This window comes from Oncorhynchus clarkii, chromosome 21 (genome assembly GCF_045791955.1).
Source record: "Oncorhynchus clarkii lewisi isolate Uvic-CL-2024 chromosome 21, UVic_Ocla_1.0, whole genome shotgun sequence".
Classification (NCBI taxonomy): domain Eukaryota; kingdom Metazoa; phylum Chordata; class Actinopteri; order Salmoniformes; family Salmonidae; genus Oncorhynchus; species Oncorhynchus clarkii.
The window spans coordinates 48,353,611-48,366,215 of NC_092167.1; the positions used below are offsets into that span (position 1 = coordinate 48,353,611).

A 12,605-nucleotide genomic window follows, 5' to 3' on the forward strand; every position below is an offset into this window, starting at 1 on the left:
ATGCTGTTCAAGGGAAAGAGGGGTGGGTTTTGAGGTTGAAAACAGAATGCTGTTCAAGGAGACGAGGTAGAGGAGGAGAGGTAGAGGAGGAGGGTAGAGGGGGGGAATTGAGGATGAAGACAGAATGCTGTTCAAGGTGAAGAGCGGGAGAGGGGGAGAAGGGAGAGAGAGGAGGAGAGAGGAGAGAGAGGAGAGGAGGTAGAGGAGGAGAGAGAGAGGAGAGAGAGGAGAGGTAGAGGAGGAGAGAGAGGAGAGGAGAGAGGAGGAGAGAGAGGAGGAGAGGTAGAGAAGGAGAGAGAGGAGAGGTAGATGAGGAGAGAGGAGAGGTAGAGGTGGAGGGGGGGCTTGAGGATGAAGACAGAATGCTGTTCAAGGGAAAGAGGGGTGGGTTTTGAGGATGAAAACAGAATGCTGTTCAAGGAGACGAGGTAGAGGAGGGGGAGAGGGGGGGAATTGAGGATGAAGACAGAATGCTGTTCAAGGTGAAGAGCGGGCGAGGGGGAGAAGGGAGAGGAAGAGAAGGGGGGGGGGGGTCTTGTTTACTATTTTGCCTCTTTATCTCAGTTTGTTTCCTCAACTAAAGGGAATGGCAGCGAGTAGAACAACTTCCAAGATGTCAATCTTTGACAGCATTCAAAATGTGTTCTCAAAGAGAAGAGCCAACCAGTGGGACATCACTGAGACAGTGTTCTTCCTACTGGAGTGGAGCCCACTGTAGTCACAGCTGACGTTTGTAGTCTAGTTTAAACAACAGGCCCGTTCAGTAGCAGTCCTTGGCATCAATGTGAAGGATCACAAGATGATTGTAAATAACTAAGCCTTGGTCTTTGAACTACCTAATCAACATTTACACAAGAGCATGACTGGCTTAATAAAGTAAAGGCAGTAAAACTGTAACAAATGGATTCAACATGTATATAGTCTAATCTGGTTAATACAGTAGAGTACAGTACATTACAGTACATTACAGTAGAGTACAGTACATTACAGTAGAGCACATTACAGTAGAGTACAGTACATTACAGTAGAGTACAGTACATTACAGTAGAGTACAGTACATTACAGTACATTACAGTACAGTATATTACAGTACAGTACATTACAGTAGAGTACAGTACATTACAGTAGAGTACAGTACATTACATTACAGTACATTACATTACAGTACATTACATTACAGTACAGTAGAGACCAGTACATTACAGTACATTACAGTAGAGTACAGTACATTACATTCCATTACAGTAGAGTACAGTATATTACAGTACATTACATTACAGTAGAGTACAGAACATTACAGTACATTACAGTACAGTACATTACAGTACATTACATTACAGTAGAGTACAGTACATTACAGTAGAGTACAGTACATTACAGTAGAGTACAGTACATTACATTACAGTAGAGTACAGTACATTACAGTAGAGTACAGTACATTACATTACAGTAGAGTACAGTACATTACATTACATTACAGTAGAGTACAGTACATTACAGTAGAGTACAGTACATTACAGTACATTACATTACAGTAGAGTACAGTGCATTACAGTAGAGTACAGTACATTACAGTAGAGTACATTACAGTAGAGTACATTACATTACAGTAGATACAGTACATTACAGTAGAGTACAGTACATTACAGTAGAGTACAGTACAGTAGAGTACAGTACATTACAGTACAGTACATTACAGAACAGTACATTACAGTAGAGTACAGTACAGTACATTACAGTACATTACAGTAGAGTACAGTACATTACATTACAGTACAGTACATTACAGTAGAGTACAGTACATTACAGTACATTACAGTAGAGTACAGTACATTACAGTAGAGTACAGTACATTACATTACAGTACATTACAGTAGAGTACAGTACATTACAGTACATTACAGTAGAGTACATTACATTACAGTAGAGTACAGTACATTACATTACAGTACATTACAGTAGAGTACAGTACATTACAGTAGAGTACATTACAGTAGAGTACATTACATTACAGTAGAGTACAGTACATTACAGTAGAGTACAGTACATTACAGTAGAGTACAGTACATTACAGTAGAGTACATTACAGTAGAGTACAGTACATTACAGTAGAGTACAGTAGAGTACAGTACATTACAGTAGAGTACAGTACATTACAGTACATTACAGTAGAGTACAGTATATTACAGTACATTACATTACAGTAGAGTACAGTACATTACAGTACATTACAGTAGAGTACAGTACATTACAGTAGAGTACAGTAGAGTACAGTACATTACAGTAGAGTACAGTAGAGTACAGTACATTACAGTAGAGTACAGTACATTACAGTACATTACAGTAGAGTACAGTATATTACAGTACATTACATTACAGTAGAGTACAGTACATTACAGTAGAGTACAGTACATTACAGTAGAGTACAGTACATTACAGTACATTACAGTAGAGTAGAGTACATTACAGTAGAGTACAGTACATTACATTACATTACAGTAGAGTACAGTACATTACATTACAGTAGAGTACAGTATATTAAAGTACATTACATTACAGTAGAGTACAGTACATTACAGTACATTACAGTACAGTACATTACAGTACATTACATTACAGTAGAGTACAGTACATTACAGTAGAGTACAGTACATTACAGTAGAGTATAGTACATTACATTACAGTAGAGTACAGTACATTACAGTACATTACAGTACATTACATTACAGTAGAGTACAGTACATTACAGTAGAGTACAGTACATTACAGTACATTACAGTAGAGCACAGTACATTACAGTAGAGTACAGTACATTACATTACAATACATTACATTACAGTAGAGTACAGTACATTACATTACAGTAGAGTACAGTACATTACATTACAGTAGAGTACAGTATATTACAGTACATTACATTACAGTAGAGTACAGTACATTACAGTACATTACAGTACATTACATTACAGTAGAGTACAGTACATTACAGTAGAGTACAGTACATTACATTACAGTAGAGTACAGTACATTACATTACAGTAGAGTACAATACATTACAGTACATTACAGTAGAGTACAGTACATTACAGTAGAGTACAGTACATTACATTACATTACAGTAGAGTACAGTACATTACAGTACATTACAGTAGAGTACAGTACATTACAGTAGAGTACAGTACATTACAGTAGAGTACATTACATTACAGTACATTACAGTAGAGTACAGTACATTACATTACAGTACATTACAGTAGAGTACAGTACATTACAGTAGAGTACATTACAGTAGAGTACATTACATTACAGTAGAGTACAGTACATTACAGTAGAGTACAGTACATTACAGTAGAGTACAGTACATTACAGTAGAGTACAGTACAGTAGAGTACAGTACATTACAGAACAGTACATTACAGTAGAGTACAGTACATTACAGTACATTACAGTAGAGTACAGTACATTACAGTACATTACAGTAGAGTACAGTACATTACATTACAGTACATTACAGTAGAGTACAGTACATTACAGTAGAGTACATTACAGTAGATTACTCTACATTACAGTACATTACAGTACAGTACAGTACATCACATTACAGTAGAGTACAGTACATTACAGTAGAGTACAGGACATTACAGTAGATTACAGTAGAGTACAGTACATTACAGTAGAGTACAGAACATTACAGTACATTACAGTAGAGTACAGTACATTACAGTAGACTGCTGTGCAGTACATTACAGTAGAGTACAATGCATTACAGTGCAGTACAGTACATTACAGTGCAGTACATTACAGTAGAGTGCAGTACATTACAGTGCAGTACATTACAGTTTGCTAGCCATGCACAATAGGGAAAACTTTACCGCAGATGCCATCATTGACACGTGAAGATGGTATGTAGTGAGAGCGGTAGCCGAGGTTGGTGCAGTAGAATCGGCCATTAGGACAGGCTGCAGTGCCTAAAAGAGGGCAAAGTTCAAAGGTAAGTCTGTGATGACTGCATGTCATTACTACGGTAATCTTTGGAAGCATATTTTCAATGGAATAATAATTCATGTCGAACCAGCTCATCTGATTTTAATACTTCATATGAAGCTTGCAAGAAAAGGCATTTCCCTATCCTTGTGCACGTGACATTAGAACTTAAAACTTGAATGGGGTTGTGAAGGAAAATACATGCACTTCCACCGTCACCCTTCGGGTGGCAGTGTTCAGCAAATAATCACATGGATGTTTCATTTCTGGGACCAGACCAGATTTGCAAGGGGCAGATGGTTAGATGAGTCGTACTGAATGTGTTCATTACAAACAAACAAACTTCCAAAGCCCCACTTTTCAATCACATTATAATAAGGCGATACAGATTTAATTGAATGTTTAAAATGTTTTCAAAAAAAAGGAAATATAAAATCTGAAGAAGTGAAAAGTTGTACTTAAACAATTGCACAATTAGGCAAAAAAATAAAAAATAATTAAATGATGTCCTATAGTTCCAATAAAATAATTATGGTGGAATTATGCCTCTTTTAGCCTCCCCAAGAATCTCCTGATTCGGTCGCTAGGTGTAGAACTGGGGTTGCTATAATGACTTTACTTTTTCATCTTAAAAAAAAAATAATAATAAAATGTTTCGCTCAATCGCCTCACTTTTTCAAAAATGAAATTTGTTAAACATTTAATAAAAAATATGTCTGGCCTAAAGATTCACTCTATTCCTCATCACCCACTATAACAACATATTCCTTCATTGTGCCAGTAGATTCATTTAGTACAGAGGTGTCAAACATACGGACTGGGTCCAATCTGGCCAGCGGACGGACCGAGTTGAAAAATAAAAGGGGGGGAAAAATGAGACGGAAACAAACTGAATATTCCTTAAAATGTTTTTAAAAAATGATACAAACAATACAGTTTTTTGACTGTGTCAGGCTCGATAATAATCCCTAAAATACAGTGCCTTCAGAAAGTATTCACACCCCTGGACTTTTCCCACATTTTGATGTGTTACAGCCTGAATTTAAAATGGATTAAAGTGATATGTTTGGTCGCTGGCCTAAACACAGTACCCCATAATGTCAATGTGGAATTAAATTTTCTGAGAAAAAAAAAAATATATATATATATATATATATATAAAAATTAAAAGCTGAGATGTCTTGAGTCAATAAGTATTCAACCCCTTTGTTATGGCAAGCCTGAATAAGTTCAGGAGTAAAAATGTGCTTAACAAGTCACATAATAAGTTGCATGGACTCTGGGTGCAAAAATAGTGTTTAACATGATTGTTGAATGACTCATCTCTGTACCCCACACATACAATTATCTGTAAGGTCCCTCAGTCGAGCAGCGAATTTCAAACACAGATTCAACCACAAAGGCCAGCAATGTTTTCCAATGGCCTCACAAAGAAGGGCACCTATTGGTAGATGGGTAAAAATCGAAAAAGCATACATTGAAAATCCACCTTGATTATGTTGAAATTATTAATTACACTGTGGATGGTGTATCAATACACCCAGTCACTACAAAGATACAGGCGTCCTTCTTAACTCAGTTGCAGGAGAGGAAGGAAACCACTCAGGGATTTCACCATGAGGCCAATGGTGACTTTCAAACAGTTTAATGGCTGTGATAGGGGAGAAAACTGAGGATGGGTCAACAACATTGTAGTTACTCCACAATTCTAACCTAATTGACAGAGTGCAAATAAGGAATCCTGTACAGAATAAAAAAGATTCCAAAGCATGCATCTAGTTTGTAACAAGGCACTAAAGTAATACTGAAGAAAATGTGGCAAAGCAATACATTTTTTGTCCTGAATACAAAGTGTTATGTTTGGAGCAAATCCAATACAACACAGTGATAAGTACCACTCTCCATATGTTCAAGCATAGTGGTGGCTGCATCATGTTATGGGTATGCTTGTAGTCATTAAGGACTGAGGAGTTTTCCAGGATAAAATATCAACGTAATGGAGCTAAGCACAGGTAAAATTCTTATGGAAAACCTGGTTCAGTATGCATTCCAACAGAGACTGGGAGATGAATCCACCTTTCAGCAGGACAACAATCTAAAACCCCAAGGCCAAATTTACACTGGACTTGCTTACCAAGAAGACAGTGAATGTCCTTGAGTGGCAGAGTTACAGTTTTGACTTAAATCAGCTTGAAAGTCTATGGCAAGACCTGAAAAAGGTTTGTCTATCAATGATCGAATGCAGTCCCCGGGGCAACAAAAAAAAAAGAGTTTGACACCCCTGATTTTATTTCCGCTTGCAAAGAAACTCACGAGAACTTGTGAATATATTATTTTATAATATTTATACATTAATATAAACTAAATCAAAACCAGGGATCGCCAAGAATCAGTAGAGCTGTTATCTAGTCAGTGTAAGAGCACTGCTTGTCTCCCTACACTCGTTGTACTCGTTGTGCTCATGTATACCTGATGTATAGACACACTTAGACCCTCCTCTATCACTATTACCAGCCAGGTAAATCATGGTTTTACCACCCACTTACCACGGGTAACTTACCACCTCTAAACAAGGACTTCAATTACATTATAAAGTCAATCCATTGAAATATCTGAAAGTCATTTATTGTACCAAACTTAAAGACGAGATGAAATTTGATTCAATTTTATAACCGGCCAGCAATCAATAACCCTTACATGTCCTAGAATACAGCGATTTGGCTACATGCCTACAGAATGTCTTGAAGATGGTCTTATGTGACGGAGTCATTCTACCAGTTCACTGCAGTTTTTTTTGCTTCATCTGTATACTGTACCTGTGATCTGAAAGGTGACTTCAGGTGTACAAAAGTTATTTGACTCATCATCGTGACAATGTGAAGTATAGCCTATGTCCGCACAATGACACCTGTTTACAGCTGTATCCCCTCTTTGTTGGAGTTGATCAAAGTTGCCCTTTAACTGTTGGTCCAGGTTCAGAAAAAATCATTATCCTCCTAATGGTTAAAGTTAGGACTTGCCTGATCTGGGCCCGTGTTCATAAATTGTCTCATTGTAGGACTGATCTAGGATCAGTTTAGCATTTTATTGTCGTAATGGACTAAGATTACATGGAAAGAAAGGGGGACCTGATCCTAGAACAGCACTGCTACTCGGAGACCCTTTATGAATAAAGGCCCCCGGGATCTTCTGTTTGTGATTAGGGGAAACCTGTACCACGAGCCTCTTTTACCTGGTTCATCTGATCCATCCATGCAGTCGCAGTAGTCGTCATTCACCTGGTCAAAAGGGATCATTTTAGACCCATCGATACACAGGAAGGACTTTCTTTCTCTATAAAACCTCTTATCTGTTAAAAGGGAGAGAGCAAAGGGGGAAAAAAAATCGTCATGTGCGTGTGTGATGTGTTGACATTATTGACTCACAAACTTGGGTTTGTCTAGTGGTTAACACATCTGCTTACAGACCACCCATGTCTCCTCAATGGGGGGGGGGGGGGGGGGGGGGAATCAAAATGGATACCCCTTCTGCCACTTTATGTTCATCAGACCTCCCTCTCTCATTCCACACTGTCTTAATTAATCATCATTTGTTTACAGTCTCATACGGTATTGACTTTCCAGCTCGTGTTGGGGTCGGCGGTAGGTTAGAGAGATGGACCACATAACGAGGGGGTTGCCGGTTCAAATATCTCCGGGCTGACACAATATCCATGCAAATAAAAAAATAAAGATGTATATTCTACTCTATTCTAAAAGCATTCAAAACATTACTGCATGTTATAGTTCGCCTATAGCCAGACTGAATGTGTGATTCAATGACAGGTGCATTTCGCTACACCCGCAATAACATCTGCTAAATATGTGTATGTGACCCATAAAATATGATTTGATTTGTTGACAGTCACAACACTTGGGAAAAAGCAAAGGATAATTCAAATGTTGTAATATTGTCAAACTAATTAGATAGCTATCGTTAGCTAGTTCAACAAGTTCTGTAGGCCTAGTTTGGTAAAAAAAAAAAAACATGCAAGTATTGTAAAGAGATGTGCTAAGAGGCTGCTTTGTTTACTAGCTAATCCAGGCTATGTAGCTAATCTTGCAACAGAATAATATTTGTTTACTTCGGGAAAGACTTACACGATAAAGAAATTCCTCTGATTTTCCGCGAGTCTACACAAATGGACCAAAGAACCACAGCAATGATAATATGACAATGTCCGAGGGAACAGTTTGTGAACATTACTCTCTTAGAGAGGGCTGCAAAGCAGTTAAAATGCTCTTTACACTCAAAAACTAGCAAGCTAGTTTAACATTTCCCAGTGAACTATCAGCGCTTCCTGAAACATGGTCATGTGACGTGACATGTGCATGGATTTTACCGTCTACGTTTCAAAATAAAAGCCCCACTGTAAAATTTGAATATTTTAAAACTTGCATTAATGTATTTAACACAGACAAAATATGTTTGTAATCAAGCAATATAAACAAAATATGTTTGCAATCAAACAATATAAACTTAGAAAGTCTACATTGACTGATAGGCTATCTAATTAATTGACTGTTTAATTTACAAATTATTAATCAAAGTTTACCTTTATTTTACTAGGCAAGTCAGTGAAGAACAAACACTTATTTTCAATTACGGCCTAGGAACAGTGGGTCAACTGCCTGTTCAGGGGCAAAACGTCAGCTCGGGGATTTGAACTTGCAACCTTTTCAGTTACTAGTCTAACGCTCTAACCACTTGGCTACACTGCCACCTCAATAGAACTTATCCATTGACTGGTGATCTGCTTTGTGGAGACTGGCGGATAGCTATTTGTGTCTCTGACTGTCTCACAAAAAAAACATATGACAAACAACATATGACAATTAATTTTAAGCTTTTAAAACTAAATTATAAAAAAATAAGATGATGTTAGTCAAAGAACAAAGAGGAGTTATATAACTATTACATTCCATCCAGTACACCAGAGGTAAATACTCTAAATATTCCACAATATACCTATCTATCTATATCTATATCTATCTATCAATCTATTATTTCCTTATATGAACTGTAATTCAGTAATATCTTTGAAAATTATGTGTGTTGAAATTATATTTTTGTTCTGTAGACATAGAGCCATGGCTACATGGAACTCTATTCCACATCAAGTAATTCACGCAAGCAGTCAAAAAAAACAGTGAGGACTGTGAAGAGTCACACACACACAGGTAGAAACACACATACAAACACATAGCATTCACACTGTACACACACATACACCTGGATCGTGGGTTGTATTAGAGTAGTGGCCTGAGGGCACACACTTAATGCTTTGTGAAATCTGTTGTAAAATGTATATTACTGCCTTAATTTTTGCTGGACCCCAGGAAGAGTAGCTGCTGCCTTGGCAGGAACTAATGGGGATCCATAATAAACCCCAGGAAGAGTAGCTGCCTCCTTGGCAGGAACTAATGGGGATCCATAATAAACCCCAGGAAGAGTAGCTGCCTCCTTGGCAGGAACTAATGGATTTTTTTTTTTAAAGAGTGAATTATTGATATGAATGTATGTTATTGTGTTGTTATGTTATGTTATAATTTGCCTTTGAAGGTAGTATAATGACAATTACACTTGCTCCAAGCTGCAGGTTCCGGAACTCGATATGGGGAGCATCAGGTTCCGGAACTCGATATGGAGAGCAGGTTCTGTGTCCAACTTTGATTCGTTTCAGAATTCATTCGTTTTTTTATGCATAGGATAGGTTCAAATGTTGGGATATTTTAATTATGCTTAATTTTGCAAAATATAACTGGAATATACAACCGTGAAAGAACTTCATATAATTCGAAGCCTCAGCAGGACTGCTGATATTTCTCATGGTTATACAACAAAGTATACAACAAAGCTTTCATTTGATGTGTTTTATTTAAGACACAAACTTTACAAAATGTACAGTTTCAAAAAATATATTGGAATTGTAAAGACACTGAAAATGTTTTAAGACATATGTGATAACATTATTTGCATAATCACCTCCCCAAAAGTACTTTCAATCAGACAACCTGTAAAAGAAGTTACACAGTAGTTTGATAAATAGTCCAACTGTTTTGTTTTTTGGGGGGCATTTTATCTACGTGTGTTTTGTTGCTTGAACCAAAATTATTTCTCATGATTTATACGAGAGTATATGCCGGTGTTACATATGGAGTCTTTACTTTGGAGATAGGAGAGGTCTCGCATCATGCCCGGGAAAGAATAGTCCAACGGCGGGCGGAATGGAAAAACTGGCATCAGTCCGGACGTCACATACGGTGACATGAAATTAGGTATGCCACCACCTGCGGTTGAGTAGGCCAGACGCAAAGGATTAATACCAAAGCGAGGACTCAGCCCGTACATACTTTCGCCTCCGGCAGCTGTTGGCGTGGTTTGCAATGGGGAAAAAGCAGACTTGGTACCCAGAGCCCCCAACGCTACCCCTGGAAGTCCAAAATTAGGCCTTGGTTCATTTGAGTGAACAGACAGAGATAGACCGACGCTATCCGAGTTGCATTTATTCTCTTTGGAGCTAAGAACTAGTTCAATAGCCTTCACGATGTCCCCTTTGCAAGTTTTCACCACCGATTCCAAAGTATCCCGCTTGTGATGGGGGAATATCTTGGTCATGACCTCGGTGGGGTCCCGGTCCTTTGACGCGCAACCGGGCTCGGTAATCTCCAGCGAAGGGTAGTCCTTGGGCCGCTCGGACTCGCTGCCCGACTCGAGGTCCGAGGATGACAGAGACCGTGGGCTCTCTGTGTGGTCTGACAGCTGGTCAAAAGCAGCCGTCTGACTGCCACTCTCCTTGTCGAAGACCGTTTGTTTTTTCTCTTGATTAGGAGAGGTATCGTTCTTTCCCAATGGAGAGGACAGTGGTGCGGTGTGAGGTGCATAGAACGTTCGGCCCATGAATCCGTTGTTTAGGTTGTACTTGGTCAGTTTGTCATCTGAAATTATAAATAATAACGGAATTAGATTAGATATATGTGATAGGACGTTATGTCTAATTTTTCAAACTGTATGCATTTTCTATAGGTTTCTGATTTCAACGCTGCGTAAAACGTTTCACTGGTCAGATATCATTTCACAAATAATTGGTTAATCTAAGTCGATTTGCACGTATGAAATACCCGGTTTAAGACTATAATTTCAAGCATATTTTTTTAACAGTTTGAACAATAATTGCAGGTGGGACTTTTCCATTGTAAAAGACCTATCTCAATTTAGTCTAAGTCAAATTAAGCACCAAACGGCCATACTAACCAAATTAATCAAATTGACCAAAACATTGTTTTCAAATCGACTCTCAATACCAACAGGTAACGATGGACTAACTCACCGTCTTTTTGGTCCTCAGTTCCAAAAATATCATAACTAGATATTCTTGGCACGGTGTTTCCAGATCGCTGTACCCCAGATGCCATGGTCAGTCCGGTCTCCCCCGCCCCGGAGCCGGTGTACATGAACTGGAGCTCCCGGGCCTCGCTCTCCTCCTGCGCCTGTTGTCTCCTGAGTGCCACCTGTGCAGCCATCACCCGCTGCCTCTCCGCTATCAGGGTACACTTTGCGCACACGCAGTCTCTCCAACGACAGAAGCGCTTGTGGCCTTTCAGAGCGGACACCACGCCGTGGTTCCTGCACCGTGCGCACTTCGGGGTTCGGGGGTAGCCCCTCTCCATCGACGGTTTACAGGCAGCAGCTCGGAGAAAGAGAGGCGGAGGGCGCAGAAGGGAAGCGGGCATCTGTAAACCCCCGACGGAGAGAGGAGAGGAGCTGTGCCCCGCCAAGCCGTGCGGTCTAATGCTGCCTTCCATTCCGCGTGGAGACGTAAACCAGGTCTCCAGAAAGTCCAGTGTAGTTTAGAAGTCAGTCAATGTTTGTGTACTGTCTTCTTCCAACTGACTCTGCCACTCTAAACTCTTGCGCTTAAAAGTTGTTCACCTCCAGGTGGTTTGTCTTGAAATAATGCACCTCGGTCACACCCCTTTCCCTGCCGTGCCCTCATGAATATGCGCCAAGGGTGAAGAGTGGTCTAATGGGTTTGACTAAGCTCATTCATTGGAGCTATTGTCAAGAACAATGTCATGGTCTATCACCTTAAATTATATAAAAATCTACTCGAACTTTTTTTAGATCAAAGACATTATAGCCTACTTTTTTAATCGGCAAGTTCCTTTATTGACTGTATATCTGTAATCAGGATATTGTATCAGATAAATAATGATTATAAAAAAATTGCTTCTAGGTTTCGGTATATTTAATACACTATATGATTATATATTATACATTTTAATTGAAAACATAATGTGGTGGAGCATTGTGAACACAAAGTCAGGTCATTCAGTGTAGTTGTGGTATGTATTGATTTATGGGAAAATTCAGTAATAGTGTATTTTCAAAAAGACAAATAATCCTCCAGACTACTTTTTCTTGTATTTTACAATTATTTACCTTGCTGGAAAATAATTGAGTAGGAAAATAGTCTAAACACAAATGTTATGCTTCAAACTTGACCAATACATAGTCCTTAAGGATATGTTCAGACTGTATAGTTACTATTGTAAAATATATCAGATTAACAGGTGTTGTAA

The 12,605-nt window shown here is 38.7% G+C and overlaps 2 protein-coding genes across 3 annotated transcripts in view; both read right to left on the reverse strand.

The window, feature by feature from the left end:
- The window catches only part of LOC139379111 (glucosidase 2 subunit beta-like), a 270,891-nt gene extending 262,555 nt beyond the window's left edge, over positions 1-8,336 (reverse strand). The window contains exons 1-3 of one of the 2 annotated variants that reach the window (XM_071121937.1): positions 8,124-8,336; positions 7,217-7,333; positions 3,873-3,968 (exon numbers count right to left, since the gene is read on the reverse strand). In XM_071121937.1, coding sequence (XP_070978038.1) covers positions 3,873-3,968; positions 7,217-7,333; positions 8,124-8,226 — 316 coding nt within the window. In that variant the 5' untranslated portion in view covers positions 8,227-8,336. The remainder of the gene's footprint in view (positions 1-3,872; positions 3,969-7,216; positions 7,334-8,123) is intronic. The other variant, XM_071121936.1, reaches the window with a different exon arrangement.
- Positions 8,337-9,938: 1,602 nt separating this feature from the next.
- Positions 9,939-11,828, reverse strand: LOC139379497 (doublesex- and mab-3-related transcription factor A1-like). The gene is made up of 2 exons (XM_071122315.1): positions 11,354-11,828; positions 9,939-10,961 (listed from the first exon to the last, which is right to left on the reverse strand). The coding sequence occupies exons 1-2, from the start codon at positions 11,826-11,828 to the stop codon at positions 10,135-10,137; spliced, it is 1,302 nt and encodes a 433-aa protein (XP_070978416.1). The 3' UTR covers positions 9,939-10,134.
- Between the last annotated feature and the right edge of the window lie 777 nt (positions 11,829-12,605).